The sequence below is a fragment of the Acanthaster planci genome, linkage group LG13, assembly GCF_054643075.1.
Source record: "Acanthaster planci isolate LZ-2023a linkage group LG13, COTS_SCS, whole genome shotgun sequence".
Lineage (NCBI taxonomy): Eukaryota > Metazoa > Echinodermata > Asteroidea > Valvatida > Acanthasteridae > Acanthaster > Acanthaster planci.
Genome location: NC_141789.1, coordinates 1,427,979 through 1,450,489, shown reverse-complemented (window position 1 = coordinate 1,450,489; position 22,511 = coordinate 1,427,979). Strand labels below are relative to the sequence as shown.

The following is a 22,511-nucleotide window of genomic DNA, read 5'->3' as shown; positions in this document are numbered from 1 at the left end:
TGTGCGCGTTTCGACTGGCAAAGTTTTTAAATAATGCTCTTTGAACCACATGCATTTCTCTGAAAAATGCCGCTTTGACTCCCTTTTTAGGCCCAATAGCGGGGGATGCAAATGATTACGTTCGGTGCCACAGATGTATGGAATTACGGTTCGTTTGATATTGATGTACATCACCGGCGTATAGAACTTCGAGTCTAGTCAAGTGTAGCAATATTCAACAAACTCAGTGCAGCTATGGCCAGGCGTGCGGCGATAAAAAACTATTGACCTTGATACTTGTGTTTTTTTTTTAAATGAATAGTGCATTCGAGCGCCATTTTAAAATATCTGTAGACGTCTGCAGTGCCATAATTTGTTGTCGCCACTTATTCCTAAGGCGAGTTCATGAATTATAGGCTTCAGTCCTCCAGAACCTTGGCCGCATGAAAAGATTTTGTTCTTTTTGGGGGGAGGGGGGCCATCGGTTAGAAAAAATTTAAACAAACTAAAGGACAATTTTTCGGCTCTCATCTTGTTTAAAAAAATTGAAGGAGTCCTAAGCATTTGACAGTTCATTTTTTCAAATATATTTTGTACTTGTTTGGGGTCATTTTCATGAATGACTGAAATCGATACCACGAAATGTTTGCCATTGTGGTCAGACCAGCGCCACCAATAGCTGAAGTTCAACCAATATGGCGGCGTCCATGGAAAGCGAAATTGCCGATGGCGGTTCTGCAAGGAATACCCTGATAGTCCGTCACCTACCGAGCTCTCTGAGCTCTGCAGAGAAGCAAGACTTCCTCAAGTACTTTGGGGCGGTGCATGTGAGGGTCTTATCTAACTCTGGACGAATGGTAAGGCAAAGACCTTTCACAAAATGCTGCCCAGTTTCCGGACACGTGCTTGCCTTACTGTCTGCAGTTGATTGTACTTTACTTTGTCATGTTTGTAGGCCTAACGTTAGTAGGCCTAGTAGATTACAGTTTAATTTCACAAGCATGGGAAGGAAGCCAATGACAAATTTGTTTTCTGTACATTTTCAGTTGTGAAAATCTTTTGAATGGAGGTCAGGACCTTTGACCAACTTAACATCATCAATCAAAGTGTCAATGTCATTGTTTGTTCTCGTTTACGATTTAACCTTCAGAAACATACAGCATTTGCAACTTTCACAGACCAGAGTGCCACAGCACAGGTAAATATACACACAGTCTAGTCAATCAAAATTAGGGAAATGCTAAAGTTGCATAATAACACCCTGAGGACGATGAGAGCATGTACCCGTACCCACATACCCATCTAATTTGTGGGAGCGGGACGGATGTCAGACCCACAGTTCTGGGGCTACATAGCACCCATGACACTGGTTCGTATCAGTACCATACCTCTTCCAAACAGAGATCTACCGCAATCCCTCTCTTATGTCTACCTCTGCCATGCAAGGCTTCAAGTCTTATCTACATGTATGTATGTTATTGAATCTACTCATCTTGTCAAATGGCATGCGCAATATTTTTACCGAGATAGTGCCAAGGCATTGGAGCTTTAATTTTGTGTTATTAATGCCACTCTTCTTGTTAAGGCCCTTGCACGACTGCATCAGCTGAAAGTCTTGGGTCATACTCTGGTGGTGGAGTATGCAAGGAATAGTGTTGCATCGCTGATCACCGCTAATTCTAGTGACACAGAGATGAGGTAACGATTGCATTTGAAGTGCATTATAAGGACTATCCTGAGTGTTACCAAAAGTTAGTGACAGTGTGTTGACTCTAGCCTGTGTTCTTGTCATTTTATTCACGTACATCTTAATTTCAGGCCCATTTTTTTCTGCAGTGTTTCGATAATCCTGAATTCGCAGCTTTTTTCTGATCTGTTTTCACTCTGTTTACTTTTCATGAGAAATGGAGATGACATTGATCCAAATACTGAGGATTGTAATCGGGACCAAAGACGTTCATCAGCAGCAGAACCCCCAAGAAAATTGGCCTTGGCTGACCATGGAGCGAGAGGAGTACAACAAGATATCAGGATCTCATCTGGTCATGGGTAAATTGATCCGTCTTAAGACATGTCAATTGTATGAGGATGTAGGCAGCTAACCTTTAATATCTCTTTTGACCCATGGTGCCGTAGTGCTCTCTCTCTCTCTGCCCAGTCTGTCTAGTTTCTGGCAGCAGTTTAAACTTCCTGAAGCTGTTTATTGAGTGCTGTTCGACTTTGCATACAGTGTGTCTCGGTAGCAGTTGAGTGCATATGTACTGTAAGTTGAACATCTTGAGTCTGTGGCTATATTTTGATGATGGAAAACTTGTTGAAACATTGGGATCCAGAAGGAGATGCCACTTTAGCCCTAACCCTGCCAGAATCTGCAAAATCCACTGTTTTTTGGAGGAATTTGTTGGATTGAGGAAGTTAGAGCCCAGCCACTTTAACTTGTCTTGGAGATATGATGTCTCTTGAAAGTGTGGGTGCAAGAAACGTACCTTTGGGTTTCCTCCTCATCAAAATGACAAGGGAGAGAGGTTAATGAAATTCATGGGTAACAGTGTTATTGATTGCATTTCTTTTAGTTTCATTTTTTTTCCGAATCTCATTCCTTCCAACAGGATTGACTTTCCATTGAATCCAGTGCTTCGCTACCGCTACCCGACACCGACTGTCAGCGTCCTGACCAACATCGTCAATTGCCTGGCCTCGGTGCCCAAATTCTACACCCAGGTCTTGCATCTGATGAACAAGATGAATCTGCCGGCCCCCTTCGGCCCTCTCACCCCTGCTCCACCGTTGGTAGGTTTGCTTGAAGTCAGGACGATCTCACAGCCCCCTATAAGTAAACCGTTGCAGGGGGACTGATCGCTGCCATTTCTTCTCCCGTAATGCTAGATCCAGGATGAGCAGGCGCTCTCTGTTGACAACAATCAGGCGGTCACAGCTATGGAGATGTCCAGTTCCAGTGAGGAAGAGTCGGAAATCGAGAGCGACCCTGAAGAAAGAGAAAAGTAAGCAGCACAACTTGTCACTCTCCACTTTTCCTCAAAGAGAAGTGTTGATAGGAATTTTTTGAAGATGCAGTTATTTTTTTTTTTGTACCAAAGCATTTGAGGAGAATGAAAGCAATGATAAACCAGATTTTTTTTTTTACAAAATGGCCAAACTTTTTCAACAACGTAGGACAAAGACGGCACAGGTGTCGCTGAAGCGACCAACGAAGAGGAAGAACCCACGCCACCCCAAGCGCCCGAAACTTCAATCGTTCATTCCGGCAAAGGTCTCGACAGCGGGCGGGGCCACAACCTCCTCTCAGCCCACCAAAGCAGTTGACGTCTTTGAACAGCCACAAGCTCCTGTCGGCAAGAGAATCGAGTTCCGGCTGACAGAAGGCATCTCTGGAGCAATGGAGCCCAACCAGATGGCTGCGGCAAGAGGTCAGTCAAAGTTTCACACCACAACTAAGGATACTAAATTTCTGTCCCAAGAAATTATATGAGTTGATATCGATTGCATTGTCCATTTAACAGACTTTTCTCATTTGTCTGTGTTCTTTTCTAAGCCCTAAAATTTACACTTGTAAAGTGGTTCCTTCCCAAACTTTTCAAATACTGAGAATAATAGAAAATGCTGGAAACTAGCCATCTCTACTTTAATCTCATTGTAGAACAGTGTCAGTGTGAAAGTATGCAGTCCTAGGTATGCCACATCTTGAATTCACAGCCTTAAGTGAGCTTGAAGCCCATCAGTGGAATGTTTGAGCAGCTTTACAGAAGTCTTGCGGTTAAGATGGTGATGTGCAATTACAATCTTGTTTCTGCTCAATTTGGTCATTCTCAATGATGTGCCTTCTTGTAACGGCAGATGAGATTGTTGTGCGCGACAAAACAAGCCTGGAACAGCCAGCCGAAGTCAGCCCAGAATCTTCAATCAAAGTGTCTGGTTTTGGAACCTTTGAGCCTCCTGCAGTGGAGAACGAAGTAGCCCCTCCCATGAAGGGCCTTGAGGAAGAAGAGGAGGACGAAGATGAAGATGAAGGAAAGGTGACAGAGTTCATCTCGCGACGAGAGCTGAGAAACCGACTCCCAGAACATGGTAAGTAGCTCACATACTTTATTTGCTGCAGCCTTAGCATTTGAATCTTCAGAGTTGCCAAGTTGCTAACGTTTCATAGCTCAACTCTAACCCTCCTCAATGCTTCACCTGTTGGAGGACTGAGGAGTGTTAGGGTTAATTCTTTATATCTGGCTCTGTAGGGCAGGTGTTGACATTTCACAGCTCATGTTCTGTTATCCTTTACAGATATCAAGCGGCATCCAGTTTTTAAGCACTACGAACCTGGAGAACCGACCACGCGGTTGTACCTCAAGAACCTGGCTAAAACTGTGGAAGAAAAAGTGAGTAATTGCTGAAAGCATCAGGTCCTTTCATTGAAGCTAGAATAACTTCATGTTGTAATCTCTTTTTTTATGTTTTGATGACAGGATTTAAAGTACATATATGGACGGTATGTGGACTGGTCATCGCCTCTGGACAGGGACATGTAAGTAGTCTGAGCTATTTGGAAAGGTGTGTAAGATTGTGTACTGCAGACGCAAACCAAAACGGCGCTGTTGTCCTGCGATGCAGTTTACCCATGAGATGTGTGTAAAATAGACTGGTAAACAATGTGGATATAAGTCTGAGAAATTGAGTGGATTCTCAAGGCTAGCTGTAAGTTGGTTGTAGGGATTTAGAAATGGACTTCACAGGCAATCGACAGAAATGGATAAGTGAGCGACGCCTGTGGAATGCAGCAAGTTAACTGTCAACAATCCACTCACGAGCAGTGCATAATCAACACTATTCACAGTAATCTCACATCTCATGTTGGTCCAACCCCTTTGCAGGTTCACCATTCAGCTGATGACCCAGGGACGGATGAAGGGCCAGGCCTTTATCGGTCTGCCCAGTGAATTTGCAGCCCAGAAGGCTCTACACGACACCAATGCATACATTCTGCAAGGCAAACCCATCGTTGTGGTATCCTTAACTAATTCTGGCACTGTCCGGTTGCTTTATTCATGGAAGCCGTCTCATGGAAAAACTTAACTTCTCATTCTAGTGAATTCTAAATTCCGACTTCAGTGAAAAAAATAGGATTAGGAACTTCAGCAAAATAGGGCTAGATAACTTCAAAAGTGGAAGACCAGTACATTTTTTGGAGTTTCCTAGATTGTATGCTCCGCCTCTGTCCTATGCCTGGACAGATCTCTACAGTTTACGTTTGAAGCATTCATTTTCCTTAACTGATGAACTTCAGCAATTTGCAAGATCAGCCAAGTTAAAGGAGAAAGAAAAAGAGAAAGACCCCAAGAAGAAAGGCAGGAGGGAGATCTGATGACCATTAGTGATGAGCACATTGGATAAGCTGAATGTGAATCCTAAACTATTCAAACTCTGGACCAGTCTAACGGAAGTCAGTGGGCTCTACCAGATATGATCAGTATCCCCAATACATGTACTTCAAACAGGATCTCAATTACAGCTTGTCAGGGCTGTGTAGGACTTGCCACGCCACACCTGGTTGTGTGAAGTCGAACCTTGGACCGTTGGATTACAAGTTAAGCTGCTCTACCCAATGGCAAATTCAAACTACATGAGAATGTATTGCAGCCCTCCCCCCACATCAAACTTACTCTTTAATGTTACAGCCATCTTTTGATTTGTTGCTTGTATGCACGATGAAAACTTGACAGTTGGAAGAAAAGGAACAGCAGAAATGAACCAGAACTCGTGAAATGATAAACCCATGCTTTTTATTTATATGCCACTTTCAATAAACACAACATTAATGAAGTGACTATTGTTATGCCCACACATTTTATACATCTGAAAAAACAAACGAACATACATTGCAGTTCAAATGAAAAAAATTCAATCCTTTTCTTTTCTGTCTATTTTCCTTAAAAAAGTCAATGTGATATTTTAATAATATGTACATAGTGGAGGGACATCAAGTGTTAATGGTTATCGATCCTTTTTATGAGTGCTGTGGAAAACATTGTTAGTAAACAAAAAATTCATCTTTTACTCAATGAAGAAATACTTCATCATATTTTCCCTGAATAACCCCCTAAACAACAATTTCTACATAAGGACGGATCTGCATTTTGGTATGGAACAATGCTGTATTCATGTTATCTCTAGATTAATTACAAGTGATTTGGAAAAGCTCACTCTTGTGTCAAAGGCAATGTTCAGGATTTTTTTTTAGGTCTGATCGACGTCCAGCGTGAGGTCCACTTTGGTCATGACGGTGGTCTTAGTTTGACCGCCTCGCAGTCCGGCCAGGAATGTCTGCGGCTTTGGGACGTTACTTGCGCCGTCCGTCTTGGTTTGGCTGGCCGTATCTCTGCAATCACAGAAGGTGAAATGACTGAGAATGAATTGTCTTCCACTTGGCCTTGGATCCAAGAAATCAAACGACAGTGACACAGGACATTGGATGAGTGCTTATCGCAACTAGAACAAAGCCTGGGCATTAATCCCGACAGTACCAGGAAGGGGGGGTCACTTACTTAGGCAGGTAGACCTGGGTCACGTTGTCTCGTCTCAGGTTGCTCAAGTTGGTCTGCATGGAGTGTGTCACCTTGTTACGCAGGTTGGTCTGAAATACCAAACATGGCAGAACTAAAAACTATTGAGAATCCTGCAGGGAATTCTCAACAAGCTCCACAAGGCTTCGTTCACTATCACATTGGTCCCATCAACTTTTAACGGACTAGTAACATTGGCATGCCTTGTCTAACTGCCTAACTGGAATAATCCTCTTGCACACATGGCATGTTCTGGGATGGAGATGTGGTTCCAAGGTATTCTCAACTGAGACAGGCTGCGCACAAGCCTAGGAAAAAAAATCCATTCCGAGTCGAAACATCCGGAAGGATCTTTCAGACCTCTGGCTTGAATCTGTCTTTGGCTTTAGGTTTATGAATTTAGTCCCTTGGTTGGGATCCCTCAACTCAACACCACATGCACTGCTGCATAAATATTGATTTTTCTCAACATGCGGTCACAGTTTGAGGAATGTTCGTTTGTATTCCACAGTAAATGTACGTAATTGTGAAGCTTAAGATAAATCCAAGGACAGATACCGCTGCAATTTGACAAAAGAAAAGATCCTGGTGTTCTCTGGCTACTCCCAGTGGAAACAGCGTTGGGACGGAATTGAATTACTTAGCAGTTTGGAGATGATGTTCTTACCAACTTGATGGCTTTCCTTCGCAGCTCCCACTCATTCCACTCGTAGGACTTGACGATGTTGGACTCAATGGGGTGCACCTCTGTCTGCACGCCCATGTCGCACTTAGTAATGGGCTTCTCTATCATCTGACCCTGGTCTTTGCCCTGTGGGGTGGTGATGAGAGGTCAAGGGTCAACTAGGTCATGTCCAGAAGGTCCCAGAATCTCCGGTTTCAAACTGTTTCGTGTTCAAAAACGTACCTGCGTGTACGGCGTTATGGTGGCGAATTGAGCGTGCAGTTCGAGCAGCTGGATCAGTTCTGGAGAAACTTTGGCGCACTCAGCAACGTGCATGATGAACCTGTTGGAATAATGATTGGCTTGACAAAACTTCTTCCATCATCACTAACAAATCTTCGTGCCACTGCACACGTTACCTGCGTTTTCTGCTAGTCATTGATACTTATGAACAGGTCATCCATACCAACGAATCACTTCCTCCAAGAAATCATTTTTTTTGACGAGTGCGGTATAGTTAAGCTAAGTCTGAGAGATGTGGTGACATGGCTTTGTGGATGCTGCATGGGTGCACTGAATCACACCTGTCAGGGTTGCTGGCAAATTCGTAGGCTGCCTCTTTTGACGAGAAGACGTAGTAGCGATCTTTGTAACGTAACACACCGATGTCTGGATTGCCAGGGAGCAAGAGGCGGTCAAAGTGGACCAAAGCCCAGCCGCAGTAGCCCTGGAAGGGGAGAGAATGAGACAAGAATCTAGGGGATTCAAGACATGAACAAGACTGAAAACTGTGACAGGCATTGTAAGATGTGTTGGTTAAGTGATGGGGGGGGGCTGTACACGGAGAGATGTGTTTGTCTGTCTGTTGGTTGGATCTTACCCTGTACTGTAGAGGGAGCCGCTCAAAGTTTTTGGTGGTCTCTGGAAACAGCCACTCCACGTGCTTGAAGTCTGACGGCTTCACACGGTGTTCCTCGGCTGTTGTCTATAACAAAACGTGATTTAAATAGGTCAGTTTCAAATCTCAAGGGCCCATTATCGGACTACATGGTTGTCTCTCACTGGTGATCATGGGGCTTATCTGCATTCACTCTTCCTAGAAATCAGTATTTTCCCTTTTGTGTCAATTTGAAAAACATATTTGTCTATTCTGTTCCTCAGTGAAACTAACTTTCTCAAATGTTACTCTTCAGATAAAAAGTGCAGCACAATATATAATGCAGCTCTGTAAGCCCTTAAAATAAAGTTGAAGATGAACCGCTAACGAGCACAACGTTTGCAGACAATGACTCTTGCAAAAGAATTAAGAAATCATTTCCCTGGTGTTCTTACTTCTCTGATCCTTTCCTCGTCAGATTTGATGTGCATCCCCTCCAAGAATGGCGCCATCATCTCAGCCGTGAAAACCTCCTTATGACCCTGGCATTCAAAAGAAAACGACAGAAAATGTAATCTTGATGCTCCAGAGAAAATCCACACTTGCGTCAGAGCTCTACAAATGCTGATGTTCATGTGCGTACCTTTGTGAAAGGTTCCAGGCTTGCTAGAATGTTACTGAGCACGCTCAGGAGAACCATCTCGTCTTGAAATCCACTCCAGATGTGGGCCAAGTTGATGAATTGAGGCTGGAATAATGCAACAAATACAAGAGCTTGGAAACAGTAACTCAACGTGAAGACCAAGCTGTCCAGTTTGAATGGCTTCACAGATGTATATTTAATATATAGCAAGAATTCTGCAGTGTCATTCTTGTAGGCTCTCAAGTTACGGTGTTCTGTCACAGTGAGGATGGACAATCCGTCGTATAGGGCAGATCGATTCCAAGAATACTCACATAGACCTGGGCTGTAGGCACGGCTGTCTTGGACTGCACTGTAGCCTGCAGTTGCTCCAGTCTGGACCCCAGTTGAGCCTCTAACATTTCAACTTGCTGGGCACAGCTGATCACGTCATTCTGTAAACAGCACACGTGGAAGCGATGAATTTTACAAAGCCTCATCTATGGCTCTGTCAACATTATGGCCATAAGCTACTGGCTGAAGCTTCTTTCCATACATGCGTATGTTAAACCTAGCCATAACCAGATGATTTGGACGTGGCTAGTGTTCACTGTTCCTGAGTCCATACTCTGTTAAAAGCCAGAAGCAAGGGTAAATCTTGTATGGCTTATTGGCATCTGTAATATATTCATCGATGTGGAGGACTGACTTACCAGGATAATGCGGAGGAAGGACTCGTGCTGACGGCTGTTAATCAAGGCCTCCTTGAGAGCCTTGATGGAGGGCCCCTCCTTGACCTCTCCTCCCATAATCCTCTCGATCAGGGCTACTCAAGAAAAAGTCAACGGGAAAACAAGACCTTGATTGAGGATCTACTGGGTTGATTTGCAAGGCAGGAACATGCATAGACCGAGTGATTTGTTAAGGGGGGGTGTTAAATGGCATCTTCAGAGAAGAAGCATCTCGGAGGGGGGTGGGGCCTGGAAGTGTTATTGTGGGTGGGATGTGCTTGAAATACAATGAGCAATACAGTGCCTATTCACGATGTGATAAAGGGGGCTATACTCTTTCAAATCTCTAAAATAAAACAATTACGGGTATTAACACTCTCACAATGTCACGTTCAACGTCACCAGGTCAAATCTGTAACAATTATAAGTAGGTTAAAAACTTCCAACATAAAACCCCATGTAACAAGTTTTCCATGTGCAGAGTGATTTTCCCCTACCTGTGTACTTGAAAGCGATGTCACACGAGCGCTGGATGGCACCATCTACATTCTGTGTGGTGGCTGGAACAGCTTCGTTCAAAATGGCTGGCACTGGAAAAAAAATTATTCTTGAAGAAAAATCATGCCACATACATATTCAAAACTGCTTGAATATAAGTTGAGAAAAACAAGAACTTAAAACTCTAGTGACAGGTAATGCTGGGATGAAAAAACTGGCCGGTTCCCGACTCACAGTCGTCAATGCCTTCTCCTCCCTTGCCGCACTCCTTGTTGAAGAGCCGAATACCGGTGACGATGTGTGTCAACTCCACAAGCTGCCTCTCCTTGTCTCGTTTGACGAGGGACATGAAGGTCCCCAGCTCTGTCTGCGGGAAGACGCTCTGAAGAGCAGCTGGCAATAGTTAAGAAAAAAAATAAATCAAAATTGCAAATATTTTTAAGTACCTCGTTCCACTAGACTCAAGCACTTAGTTCTGCAGTAGTAACTATTAACACACTGAAGAATTTCGGACTGTGCTTAGATAGGGCCTCAAAGTCCCAACTGTGTCTTGGTGCAAAGGATATGAGAATGGTTTATCGAACTGTGTATGTTTTTGAAAAGTTCAAGATGCATTGCTGTTTCTGGAAAACCATTACAGCATGTATCACTATTTTTGCCGTTGTGGGCTGGACAATGCACAAACATGGATGTACAAATCTGAGATAAGATAACAGACGTTCCCAGTTTGCTTACCTGTTGCCTCTCTTACAACAGCGATATCAGTAGGTGAACCCAGGCCCGACCGCAGCAGGACGGCAGACACGATCTTGCGGTAGAGACTCTCCAGTTCCTCCCGAGTACGGGCCCGGCTGTCGGTGATCTCCCGGATGACCGGCTGGAGGCGTTGCTCCAGGACGCGACGATGCTCGTCCAGGAAGTCAGCTGTTGCAAGCAGAGAAGGATGGAGAGTGACCGGTTCCAGAGAAATGGTCAATGCGTTACATCATGATTCCCGCATTTTATTTCGAAGATAAAAGGCTATGGCCCAGATTTCAATGGGCATTCTTAGGAGATGAAGGGTGAGAATATTTTCAATTCCCACAAACTCATTCTCGTCTAGGAATTAGTTAGTTCAGTAGGTTGCAGACTATAATTTGGCAAAAAATTCTTATCCAACATTGGTAATGTAAAACTGCTACTGCTTCTTATTGTCTCCTCTCTATAGACGTAGTGGATTTGGGGTTGATTAGTGGCAGTTGTGTGAGGCGCCCTTGTGCGCCATTCGCTCGACGACGTTGAATGTCTTCTTTGTATAGGGCATTTGAACATATCTGTGAGAAATCTGCACTTTGTACATGAATTAATTACTATTATTATGTAAAGTTTCTGGTGCTCAAACCCTCTGCTTACGATTAACTGCAAGTGAATCAGTGCGGGATCTAACATGTGCAATTATTACACTTAATTCCTCCTTGAGTTGAAAACTTTTTACCTCGGCAAGTGTAGTTCATATCAAAATACACCTGCATTTTGACTGTGTCCAAAGCTGCAGATCGGGTGTCCAACAGGCGATCCACACAGATCTAGGAAAACAGATAAGCACCACTTGAAATACAAAAAGATAGTTCCACACTGAAAGTCCTAACAGGTACTTCACTTTGAAACAAAATGCTACATTAGATAAGATTTGAGGCTTTGCCTGACAGAAATGAGCATTTGGATCAGTTTGCAGAAACATTATGAAGTGATCTACTTTCGCTGGGCTGTTTGTTTTACACTTGTCGCAAACACTCTACTTGAGCTTGGTGGCTATTCCGTTTGCACTTTTTGCAATTTTAGCACTTCTTGTATTGCTACTATCACTCAGTAGGATATGATCGCTACATTTCTGCATTTTAAATGTTACCTTTTGTCATCAAAAAGGATACAAAATACCTTATCCACAAGACCAACTTGAGGAAATTACTCATGTGTAAATTAAGGGTTGGACATTTACACGTTTAAACAAAAAAAGTTCCAAATCTGTTCACAGATTTTACCAAACGTTTAAACAGAACCGTCCCTATTAGAGGTTTAATGTTTTGATAGACGCAATCTGGCATTCATTTTTATTGTAAACGATGCCTGTTACATGTATACTGTTTTTTTCCCTTTCGTCATCCATGTACTTTTTGAGAAAAAAAGTGGATTCTACAGCAATAAACATTGCTTCTTTTAAATGCCCCAACATCAATCTACATTTTTACATTGGTTGGACTATGTGCATTGTTGAACTATATAATTATGCATGAAAACACTGAGGTAGGCGGTGGCCTCTGTAAAGTGTTAGCTAAATGTTTAAATGTTTGGGGAAGGTTTTGTAAACGTGTTTCAAATTAAATGTAAATCCCCACCCTTAGTGTAAATGCAGGGTTCCCAGCCCTCAACAGAAAGGGTGCAACAAACCTTTATAAGCTTTTGCACGTCATCTTTGGTCAGGGTTCTGTCGACGTTGAATTCATTTGCTGGATCCAACACCACTGCCTTGACCATGAATGCCACCAGTGTCTCTGAGACTGCCTGGCCTTTGCTGGCACATTCTTGGGCAATCTCCCTGATGATATTTTTGATAACGCTCTCTGCCTGAGCACGAGACATAATGCTATCAAGTGTGGCGGGTCTTTGTTATGATGTTATCTTCAATCAAACCTGAAAAGAAAGAATAATACAGATTAATCATACAGAAATTACGAAATCCTTTTTAGCTCATACTGTTATTAATATTGGCCCAATTTTAAGAATAGGCCAAACGTTATGAATAACACGATAGGCCCTGTGCCAATTAAAAATGCCACTATCAGTATCAGCACCACTGCTGCAAACATGGCAAAATTTCTCAACAAATATACAAACAAAGTCGTTCACAATTTTAAACCATCATATTGTGATGGTAATTACAAAGTTTAAAGATATTACCTCAGACTGTGCTGCCAAATCTAAGGACAGTAAGAGAATGATGTTATGTTTGGAAGGTTAGCCTAGCTTATTTTCAGGTAGGCTAGTATGTGTCCGTAAATTGGGCAACCAAACACACTGACGACAAGCTGGACAAGGCGAGCTTGAACGCTGGCTTCTTTGAAAGAAACAGAAATTGAGCACAAAAATGAAAGAGAAAAGCAACTGACAATCTTACGTGATGAGTGTAGAAATTCTTTCACGCAATCATTATGAGAAAGGAAAAATTCATACTCGAGTATAGTTTCCGCTATCCGAGCGAGTGCTATCAGACGACAAAACCCCATGGAAACATCAAACAAGTTATATGATTGGCTGAATAAGAAGTTGACAAGCAGGAAACTACAGAGGGCGGTGTTGTTAGCCATGTTTACAGAAGGATTTGGGACCGGGAGTTCCGCTTGATTACAAAATGTTCACAGGTAAATGTTGCGACAGGTAGTGAAAAAGATTAGGTCCAAATCGTTTGTCATTAATGTATAAAGAAAGCTTACAGTTTTAGGGATATTTTTGTTTGATATCCCCTCTGATCTGAAATTGGCATGCATCATCAGTTGTCAGTGAAAACACTAACGTTAAACGGAAAGCTGACACGTGCATGGGGAATGTCACGCTATTTGTGGCCTAATTTACACAAAGATCTTTTGTTTCCTTTCCTGTACATATTCCATGTTTGTAGGGAAAAGGGAAAAAATGTTGGATCCTGACTCCACTTCAGCCATGTCAGCAGTTGTGTACAAAGTCTATGAGGAGTGAAGAGAATTTTCTAAGTATTTCCCAACAACATCAATAAATGTTTCTCAGTCCAGAAGTCGTGTCTTTCCAGTATTTCTGTAATGACCGACTTTTATTGAGATGATATATAATGAGAAAAGTGGAGTCAGGATGCAACATTTTAGCCAGGAAAAGTAAAGGCAATGCCTGCTAATGACATGAACACTTCAAAAATTAATTTTAGAAAAATTACATTTAACTTTTGTTTTCCCCCATTCTCACATCTCAGAAGGCCGAGGGTGAAAACCTTCATGACCTTTGGAACTTTAATGAGAGACTATAGTTCTGTTTCTGCATCAACGTGTGTTTAAAACAATGGATGTTTAAGAATTGATGGGAGATGGCTGTGAATGTCTGCCGTCGGGACTTTGGCACCTCCGTCACCACAGGTGCAGTAAGTGCTGATGGGCACGAGGTGGAGAATCTACTGGGTGTTACTGACAGGTGGGGACAACCTAAGGGCTTTGTGGCTGAATGCTTTGTCAAACCCCCGATCGACGTCACTTTCATGTTCCCCTTCAACCTGTGGATCCAGAAAATCGTGCTCGACTCCAAAGTTGGGGGTCAGATGTCATCTGCTGTCGAAATCTTCACCGCCTCATTAGCAATGCCTCCCTGCCCAAAAAGCCATGGTCAGACCTCCAGGAGAGGAAAGACCAGGATGTCCGATGTTGACCAGAAGCCCACTCTGCGCAGCCACAGTCAAATGCTGTCTGAGAAAGAGAGTGCGGTGTTTTCAAGTATTGAAAAAGCTTTTTCAGCGGACACTAATGCATCAACATTCTGTTTTGTCAATCACAGCTATCGATCACTGTACCCTCAGATGGGCAGTGGAGATCCTTGTCAGAGAGAGGATAAACCCAAAGTGGTCACAAGACCTTTGCGTTATGGACGCCCGGGTGCTTTGACTAATGTCAGCCACGTGACTGTACGCGTCAACCGCGCATTGAGTGGATCGGTCGCACTCAGGAGTGTTCAGATCTGGGGGCAGCCTTCGCAGTTCTGTTCCAAGCCAGTTGTACACTGGTTCCTCCAAGTGGTCGAGTCTATCAAGAATCCTGAGATTAAGGAGGAGGGGAAAGAAATCGTAGAGGCGGATGGGAAACAACGTGGAAAATCCCAGAGTGCGGCCTTAACTGGATGTAAAAGTTCAGAAAGTTGTCCTAGATCTGTAGATCTGCCTGATTGCCCTGACGAGTTCATTGACCCCATCACAAACGAGATGCTCGTCTTACCTTTGCTGCTTCCTTCGGGGCACACTGTTGACAGTGAGACCCTGCGCAAGCACAGTGAAGCTGAGGCCCGTTGGGGGCGCCCTCCCAATGACCCATTCACGGGGGTGCCATTTTCGAAGAGCAGGCAGCCGCTCCCAAATGTGAAACTAAAGGAGAGGCTGGATCGCTACCTGCTGGAAGGGGGTGGGAATGTCACCCCTCCTGCAAGGGATGTTGGGAGGTCAAACGGCACAGCTGCCCGCAAGACAGAGGTGGCTCCGGCATCACTTATTAGACTAAGAACTCAACAAAATGAGTCTTCAACCAACACAGAAGCCGAGAGGCTTCGGGAAGCACAGCTTGACAAAAAGGAGGAAAGCAAATGCCTTGATGGCAGTGAGACATCCTCAAGTCCATTTGCAGTACAACCACAGCTTCAAACAGAGACCCTCCGTTCTGAAGCCAAGAGAAAATCCAAAAATGACAGACTCGGCCAAAAGTTGCCAAGAAAAAAAAGACCAGTTCTTGGCATGCAGCACGATCAAGAAGCTTCCAACTGTGAGCACAGACAGGCATCACCTCTCATTTCCAGTTCATCACCATCAACTCAAGGTACAAGACCAAAGTTTATACTTATCAGTCATTAGTGTCAGTAGACAGCTTTACACCTTACACTTTGATTTGATGGGTACGCTTGCTCTCACAATTTTTCTATGATCCTCATTTATTTCTTTCGTCCAATTCAGCTTCCACCAGCTGTCATGAGGACCTGTTAGCTCAGAGTCTTGACACAGCATTGGAAAATGCCCTCTCAACCTTACCATCTTTCAACAAGAAACCGTTGCAGCAACTCGGCAGCCTTACAGGTCAGAGACACAAGCCCCCAACTGGTCTAAAATGCCGGAATGGATGGAATGCTTGAATCAGAGATTGCCCTGCGTAGTCAGCTCACAAGAGGAAAACAGCCTTTTTTTTAAATAATCCTGGGTGTTGTCCGTGTCTGAGACTTCCTCTTGAGTAAAACAATCAATTTCACACACCTATTGCTGAAAGAGATGATAAATCATACCACAGTATTAACTCACGGTTACAGAATTCCTAAAAACTAACTCTACGAACATCTAACAAAAGAAACACAGTGCACTATCAATGAGTGTCCATTGTTATTTGCACTGTACTTCTTTTGTTAGATGTTCATAGTGAAAGCCCAGAAGTCAAAAATGTAGACAAAAACAAGATTTAGAAAACCTGGCATGAAAGGACACGAGATATGTGCACACAGGTGTAAAGGGCATGCACCACAAAGCCAGTTTTTAACTGAATGCGTACAAATTTGTGGTGTATCCATCTGACGACATCATCTCAACACAAGGTCTTTACAGAAAGGGCATTAAATTGGTCTGACGTGGCCTTCTTACCACACAGCACAGGGCATTAATAGTTAAATTTTTGTACAAAGTCCATAAAGGCCATCTAACACACCGTTTTTCCAACTGCGTTTTTACTTGATTTGCAATCCCTGAACAGATTCACAGGTCTCATCAATTTTATGGGGAATTTTTGAATTTTCCTTTGGCAGATGATGCGAACAACAAATGGACATGCTCATCGTGCCACAAGACACTGGCCACCAAGGATGGTTACCATGTCAACGGGCCCCTGAACATGTACAGTCTGCCGTGCTCCCATCTCATATGCAGAGACTGTCTGTTGTCAAGCAGTGGGAGGACGAACAGCCAGTGCAGTGTTTGCGGCATAAAATTCCTGACTTCAGAAGTGACAAAAGTACACGTGTAAACTTCAGCTGTCTGTTCCAATAAGAATCTCGAGTTTAAGGATCTACTGTGACTAGAGTTCCCTATTATGTACTCCTATTGTTTCTCAAAAGCATCAATAATTGACCCCTCCCCACTATTGACCTCCCCCACTCCCAAATAAGTTATTGAATTGTTTAACTCTCTGAATGTTTACTGTAAATACATTCAATATTTTGGTTATGTATTTGTACATCCTTTTCCTGGTGATAATAAATTTGTCAGTGACAGATGATTTGAACATTAAAACCGTGATGACAAAAGTTAGGTGATTATTCCACCCGCCCCCTTTTGACAGCCCTGTGTCTGGAGCCCCAGCGTATTGCCCTCTGAGGCCGTGTTGAGTCGGATCTGTGTTCTGCCGATGTTCAGCCACGTGCTGTAATCTGTCGCCTTATTTATTAGGTGCGCACGCGGTTTAAAGAAATAATATTTTTGTTGAGGATGAAAACCTCGTACTCCAGAACCTTTTCTCTGTCAATATTCACATAAGCAGCAGTTACTTAGCAGGCCACTGCAGGCTGCTAGAAAAGGATGTCCCTGGGCGCTAACAGCGTGAATCTTGCGGGAAGCGCGGGACCGCAATTTGGAAACGATGATGAGGCCGACGATAGATCCATCTCATCCTTCGGTGGCGGCGCTGCCGACCAGCGCTCGGCCACGGTGATTGTGCCTGGCGTGGCAAACTCGGACACCGAATCGTTGCAGCAAACGGCGGGTTTCAACTTAATGAGGCTCACTCCCCCGCCTCCGATAAATGATATTCTTGTTCAAGGCCCCGCGGAAATTTTGGTGCTGGACGAAGTTGGCGTGTGCGAAGATGAATCACCGAATATTGAAACAGGTAGGCCTAAGACTTGTTACTCTCTGGTTGCCGAGCCTTCTGCAACCCAAACGCCTTCTTAGGTCAGCCTAGAACCATCGCGGTTCAGGGAACAAGGATCGTTTTTGATAACAGTCGCAAGCAGTTGCAGTAACAAGTCAGATTTTTAAGGATTTGATGTGACTGTTGAGTGGAGTTCAACAATAACGGAAAGTTTTGCTGAATTAATGCATCTAATAATAAAGAAAATCTCGTAAAATGAAACAAAAACTACCAATAGTATAAGTTATTAAGTCATTTCTATCGCTGTTCGTCCTTTTCTTCTTTGGTGATTTGTGAGACCCTACTTTTTTAGCATCCCCCCCCTTTGTGTGTCAAATAATATACAATAGCTTTACAGCCAATTGACATGTAGGCCACTTGTATTTGGCTATCAATGCTGAAGTTTGTAGCCGTAAAGTTTTTCCTTTCGTTGACCTCGCAAGGAGTAAACCCAGGGCCGGATGTCATGAATCACATCCAACCTGAGGTAGATGTCAAGCTGGGAGCCTTGAACAGCCCAGTGAGTGGAGGGGACAAGTTGTCAACAGAGCTGAATGACGACATCCTGTCTATAATGTGTGATGACAACGAGGACGATGATTTCTATGGGGGTGATACCTCCAAAAAGAGGTACATGCCAAAACTTGCATTATCTTTCACAGGTTAAGTAGGAAATCTTCATGTACAATATTTCTCTGATTTAAAGATGTTCTGGCATCCTAGTCCATAACCCACGTACCACCTCCGCCAGTTTCAAAAAGTTGAAAATTGTGAACTCCAGGCAAACTGAATGAATGATGAAACATTTATTTCAATGCTGTCATTCTTTAACCAAACATGCAACCAAACATGCTTACATTACTCAAGTACTGAATATATCTGGCCATTAAATTGAGTAACATTACATAAAATAGGATTATACATTTGATAAATTAGAATGACAACATTTAGGTTTAAGGTCATGCAAGAACGCTTTTGTACTATAAACTATTTGAGTTACATTTCACTTGAAAGTTCCCTGAGTCAATTAAATGCCATCGTGCAAAAACCCAAAATGTTCGCTCTTCTCTGTCCAACTTGAATTTATTGTTGCAGAAGTGAATTTCAAGCGGTCCATTATTGTCAAATAAGTTTTGAAATTATTTGTTTTTACCCGGGAAATTTAGAGACTGGAGTTCCGTTTCCAGTTTTAGCAGCAAGCGGAAGCAGGACTCTGCCGATGTTCCTAAAAGTGCCAAAAAAAAGAAGAGTCGCTCCATGCCCAAGACTCCCACACCGAGGCAAGTGAAAAATGGCTCCAAATCCTTCAACTTCATTCTCTGAGCAAAGTAGGATTAAAGACAAAGCGAACCTCATCAGCCTGAAAATTAAAACTGGTCAGTCATTTGTGATACACGTATGTTGAAGTAGCCCAACCTTCTCGATGTAAATCATATACATGTAGAATATTGTTAGATTTATTGGGTGGTTAGAGATAGGGTTAAATCATAGGTTTGAAGTATCGAAACCAGACAATGTTCATTTTTCTATGGATGGAAAATTGGTTCTTTGTTTTCTACCTTATCACCATCGTATAACAACTCCGTCATCACTTTGTTAGAAGTGACCAAAAGTTACCTCGGTTTTGTGTTTTTCTTTTATAAAGGAATGGGAAGACACGAGCTGGTTCCTTTCAAGATCGGCTTGGCAGACCTAAATACTCCCAGGTTCAGATGCGTTTTGTAACCTTTCTGTCTAAAAAATCAGTCTCTAGCGACTCTTTCGTGTTTATAATTTCTTCTGCTGCCCCTTACGGTAGACAAGAAGATGGCAAAAATTGAGGCAATACTGTTATTTAATTTACAAAACCAATAATGTGCTGTGCTTGTTGGACAGGTGGGAATTTGTCCTTTTAGAATTTGATTTTCTTCTGGGAAGGTGACAGTCACCATACCGTAATAAAATTAGATATTCATTTACTGATTTTTTTTTTAAATTAGAGTGTTGTTTTTGATTGTAGGACCAGACTGATTGTGAATTACAGAGGCCATGCTTCAATTTTGTCAAAAATGGCAATTGTTTCCGTCCCTCCTGCCCGTTTCTCCACCCATGCCCACCCCACCAGGATAATGGTGCAGCCCGAAACAGACATAGAAGGATGTCAGTAAGTGATGTGCTACTCGTTGAAACAAGTGTAAGTTAGAAGAAACAGGTTTGGCGTGTATATTTTGGGTGCGATCGGTCAATATGCACCCAACATATACACATCAGATTGTCTTGCTTATAATATAGTAAATGAAGTCTCATTTTCCCCTTATTGTGTTCGGGACAGAACGGCGATGTCATCCTGGGGAACTCCCCTCCCCGATATCTAGTGGAACTGCAGCAGAAAGTTCTACAGCAGGAGGCAGAGCAGCAGTCGCTGATGCAGCACGTTAAGCGGACTGAGATGCAACTGAAGCAGTATGCAGCCCATCAAGCACGGCAGGTTGGCTCTCGCATCCATGTTTCTTGAGATGGATTCAGGAAGGATTATTAATGCCTGCCCATCTGGTTTAGGAACTTGTGAAATCTTTTACTCTCCACTTTAAGGTGTAGATTGACAGAGCTGCTATTGTTTTTACAGGTGTACGATCACATGCAAGAGATGCTTCACAGCCAGCAACAGCAACAACAGGACGAGCTGCACCAGACCAAGCAGATGTACAGACAGCTCAGCCTGGACCGAGGCAAGATGGAGGAACAAGCCAGGGTGCTGGAGAGTCTCTGCAGGTTGTTGCAGTTGGTGCTGGAGCACCACCTACAGAATTTCAAGCCTGACCGAAGTGCAGCTCCTCAGAGCACCAAGGTGTCCACTCGTCTTCACCTGCTGCCGGATTTGCGTCAGATCCCTCCCCTGAAGAAGTTCGATGCTGACCGACCTCCGCGACCCAGATCAGCTGATTTTGATAATCAGCGGTCGTTGGCAAGAGATGCCTGGCCCCCTCTCTCTGTGAGACCAGAAGAGAGCCAGTGTAGGCCTCTGTCGGCTGATAATCTGCGTCGCACCGACCGCCTGCCCTATCACGCTCACCGCTCCCTCCAAGAAAGCATGCCATTGCATCGCAGTCACGAATGCCAGAATGTAGCCAGTCTAAACCACGATTGGTACATTGGCCCTACCTACCACAGTGGCCAATTAATGCATGACCTACAAGTTCCTGCCAGTCAGCCACATTGCCACGCAGCCGGTAACCCTCGGGTTGTGCGTGTAGTACCCGTACAACACTGTGCCGAAACAACCTTTGAAGCCTACGCACATGAGCATGCACCGTTACCTCCCCAGTAGGGAAATCTTCCAACATGAATAAAAAAGTTCCCCCTGAAATGAGACCCCTTTATCTACGTGTATGTTCTAGGCATTTTCAACATTTGAGTCTTTGTGTCAGTTCAGGACAGCCTGCAACATTGGCAAATGCAGTGAAAACTGTAAAAAATGTTTTCCAGTTAAGCAGATCTGTTTACAGAGAGATACAATGACATTTCAGAATCAGAAAAAGAGATTAGTTTTGTAAAAGCTGATTTATATATATATCTAACATCTTATTTTGAACATGGTCTTACAAAGTATGAGAGAAAAAAAGAATCTTGCGTATATTTTCACTTTATATTATTCCAAATAAGTTTGGTTGTTTTTTTGTTGTTAGAAACAAAAACTTTGAAGTTTGAGATTAGAGTTTGTATGCAGATTGAAATGGAACAAACTGCTTTATTTTGTATAAACTGTATTTTCTATTTTTCTCCAAAAAGTTACGGAGAAAGTTATATACTAAATTTTACGTAAAGAGTTGCATGCGTTCTGTTATATCAAATGCAAACGTTAGCACAATGTGTTTCATGAGAATTGGAATTTGACAGTTCCAGATTTGATGCGGTCTGAAATTGATAACTGAAAGACAGAATATTTTATGTCATCGGCAATAAAGACAAAGAGTGTTGCTACTTTACTGGCAAATAGCCAAGCGAGTTCTTTACAAAGTAATTGAGTGAAGTAAAAATTTTATTCTTTAATTGCTGAAACCTGGATTGTGAATGATGACAAAGAAAAAGTTGATCTAACATTGAGCGAATGTTTGAGTGAAGATGACTTTGTGGTAGGTATTTTCAGGTTTAGAGGTCTCCATTGAAACCAGAATGAATCTGCATGCACTACTGCACTGTTTTTTTTTACTTTGTTCTAGTTTGTCTTGTTAATGTTACAGTAGGCATGTGTGGACATTTTAAAGTTTTATATGTACACGTACATGTATTTGCTTTTGAAAAATTTATCAAGACTTCATTTAGGCAAATATCTTTACTGTGTTTGTGACTACTTTTTTGTGCTGAAGACTAAAGCAATAGATTCAGTTGTGTTAAAAAGAAACACTTGAAATGCCAGATTCTGGTTTTATAACCGTGACTACAGTTTTGTGCTTGGAATTTATTGAAAAATGATTTGACCATCAAGAATTGTCAATTTGGGGTTACAGGTCTGTATTGTGTAGCAAATTTAAGGTACGGCTTTCCAAAGTTGGTTTAACAAGCCGCCAAAGAAGTAACAGAGGATTATCAAATGTATGTGCTGTATCCTCATTTTGTTTTTGAGATTTATACTTTGCATACAGCCAGAATTTAAACGTTTTTCTTGAATTTCCAGTGAAAGATGTTTGCTTTGATATTTTATTCTGTTTGAAAGGATTAGCTTAACTTTACTTTCAGTCGAGTAAAAGATAGTTGAATGTTACCAATTTTGCTTTGTAATTTCTTTGGTTTTTGCTCTTCAAAGATCAGCGACATTTGCATCAATAATAGTTTGAAAAAAATGTGTGGTATATATGGGATAACTATAAAAGCACCTCAAGACAGAATACCAGTGGATTGACACCTGGAGATTGGAGTTGTGAACTGGCTAACTTTGCAGAGAAATTTCG

General features: G+C 42.7%; 4 protein-coding genes across 9 annotated transcripts; 3 read left to right on the top strand and 1 right to left on the bottom strand.

Annotated features, from left to right (window-relative positions):
* Positions 1-6: 6 nt before the first annotated feature.
* rnpc3 (RNA binding region (RNP1, RRM) containing 3) lies at positions 7-6,188 on the top strand. The gene is made up of 13 exons (XM_022236093.2): positions 7-148; positions 642-836; positions 1,130-1,177; positions 1,565-1,677; positions 1,882-2,028; positions 2,589-2,769; positions 2,866-2,981; positions 3,154-3,407; positions 3,835-4,065; positions 4,273-4,367; positions 4,455-4,513; positions 4,860-4,992; positions 5,273-6,188. Exons 2-13 carry the CDS (start codon positions 675-677, stop codon positions 5,348-5,350), a joined length of 1,617 nt encoding a protein of 538 aa, XP_022091785.2. The 5' UTR covers positions 7-148; positions 642-674; the 3' UTR covers positions 5,351-6,188.
* Positions 5,744-13,223, bottom strand: cfap206 (cilia and flagella associated protein 206). Of its 4 annotated transcripts, none has more exons than XM_022236085.2 (16): positions 13,095-13,223; positions 12,368-12,610; positions 11,415-11,505; positions 10,676-10,864; positions 10,175-10,333; positions 9,940-10,032; positions 9,425-9,537; positions 9,047-9,166; positions 8,733-8,837; positions 8,545-8,631; positions 8,093-8,197; positions 7,797-7,939; positions 7,456-7,555; positions 7,216-7,359; positions 6,531-6,619; positions 5,744-6,364 (listed from the first exon to the last, which is right to left on the bottom strand). In XM_022236085.2, the coding sequence occupies exons 2-16, from the start codon at positions 12,557-12,559 to the stop codon at positions 6,223-6,225; spliced, it is 1,872 nt and encodes a 623-aa protein (XP_022091777.1). In that variant the 5' UTR covers positions 12,560-12,610; positions 13,095-13,223; the 3' UTR covers positions 5,744-6,222. The 4 variants fall into 4 exon arrangements, with proteins under 4 accessions (XP_022091777.1, XP_087001264.1, XP_022091778.1 ...); XM_087145138.1 differs by having other exon boundaries at positions 13,151-13,209; XM_022236086.2 differs by having other exon boundaries at positions 13,087-13,198.
* A 32-nt stretch (positions 13,224-13,255) lies between these two features.
* Positions 13,256-16,981, top strand: ubox5 (U-box domain containing 5). The gene is made up of 4 exons (XM_022236088.2): positions 13,256-13,338; positions 13,920-15,516; positions 15,651-15,770; positions 16,484-16,981. The coding sequence occupies exons 2-4, from the start codon at positions 14,031-14,033 to the stop codon at positions 16,699-16,701; spliced, it is 1,824 nt and encodes a 607-aa protein (XP_022091780.2). The 5' UTR covers positions 13,256-13,338; positions 13,920-14,030; the 3' UTR covers positions 16,702-16,981.
* Positions 16,982-17,065: 84 nt separating this feature from the next.
* LOC110979961 (uncharacterized) lies at positions 17,066-22,324 on the top strand. 3 transcript variants are annotated; one of them, XM_022236174.2, is made up of 7 exons: positions 17,066-17,562; positions 18,027-18,213; positions 18,750-18,863; positions 19,229-19,289; positions 19,583-19,756; positions 19,895-20,050; positions 20,189-22,324. In XM_022236174.2, the coding sequence occupies exons 1-7, from the start codon at positions 17,253-17,255 to the stop codon at positions 20,888-20,890; spliced, it is 1,704 nt and encodes a 567-aa protein (XP_022091866.2). In that variant the 5' UTR covers positions 17,066-17,252; the 3' UTR covers positions 20,891-22,324. The 3 variants fall into 3 exon arrangements, with proteins under 3 accessions (XP_022091866.2, XP_087001265.1, XP_022091867.2); XM_022236175.2 differs by having other exon boundaries at positions 17,067-17,562; positions 19,583-19,726; XM_087145139.1 differs by lacking the exon at positions 19,583-19,756.
* The last annotated feature ends 187 nt before the right edge of the window (positions 22,325-22,511 follow it).

Coding starts and splice junctions, on each gene's coding strand:
- rnpc3 (XM_022236093.2), top strand. CDS start 675: ATGGCGGCGTCCATGGAAAGCGAAATTGCCGATGGCGGTTCTGCAAGG. Junction 1,178..1,564: donor ACCAGAGTGCCACAGCACAG/GTAAATATACAC, acceptor CTTCTTGTTAAG/GCCCTTGCACGACTGCATCA. Junction 4,993..5,272: donor AAGGCAAACCCATCGTTGTG/GTATCCTTAACT, acceptor GATGAACTTCAG/CAATTTGCAAGATCAGCCAA.
- ubox5 (XM_022236088.2), top strand. CDS start 14,031: ATGGCTGTGAATGTCTGCCGTCGGGACTTTGGCACCTCCGTCACCACA. Junction 15,517..15,650: donor TTCATCACCATCAACTCAAG/GTACAAGACCAA, acceptor CGTCCAATTCAG/CTTCCACCAGCTGTCATGAG. Junction 15,771..16,483: donor GCAACTCGGCAGCCTTACAG/GTCAGAGACACA, acceptor TTCCTTTGGCAG/ATGATGCGAACAACAAATGG.
- LOC110979961 (XM_022236174.2), top strand. CDS start 17,253: ATGTCCCTGGGCGCTAACAGCGTGAATCTTGCGGGAAGCGCGGGACCG. Junction 18,214..18,749: donor GGTGATACCTCCAAAAAGAG/GTACATGCCAAA, acceptor CGGGAAATTTAG/AGACTGGAGTTCCGTTTCCA. Junction 18,864..19,228: donor CCCAAGACTCCCACACCGAG/GCAAGTGAAAAA, acceptor TCTTTTATAAAG/GAATGGGAAGACACGAGCTG.
- cfap206 (XM_022236085.2), bottom strand. CDS start 12,559: ATGTCTCGTGCTCAGGCAGAGAGCGTTATCAAAAATATCATCAGGGAG. Junction 10,865..11,414: donor TATGAACTACACTTGCCGAG/GTAAAAAGTTTT, acceptor TGCTTGCAACAG/CTGACTTCCTGGACGAGCAT. Junction 7,940..8,092: donor GGCTCCCTCTACAGTACAGG/GTAAGATCCAAC, acceptor CTCCCCTTCCAG/GGCTACTGCGGCTGGGCTTT.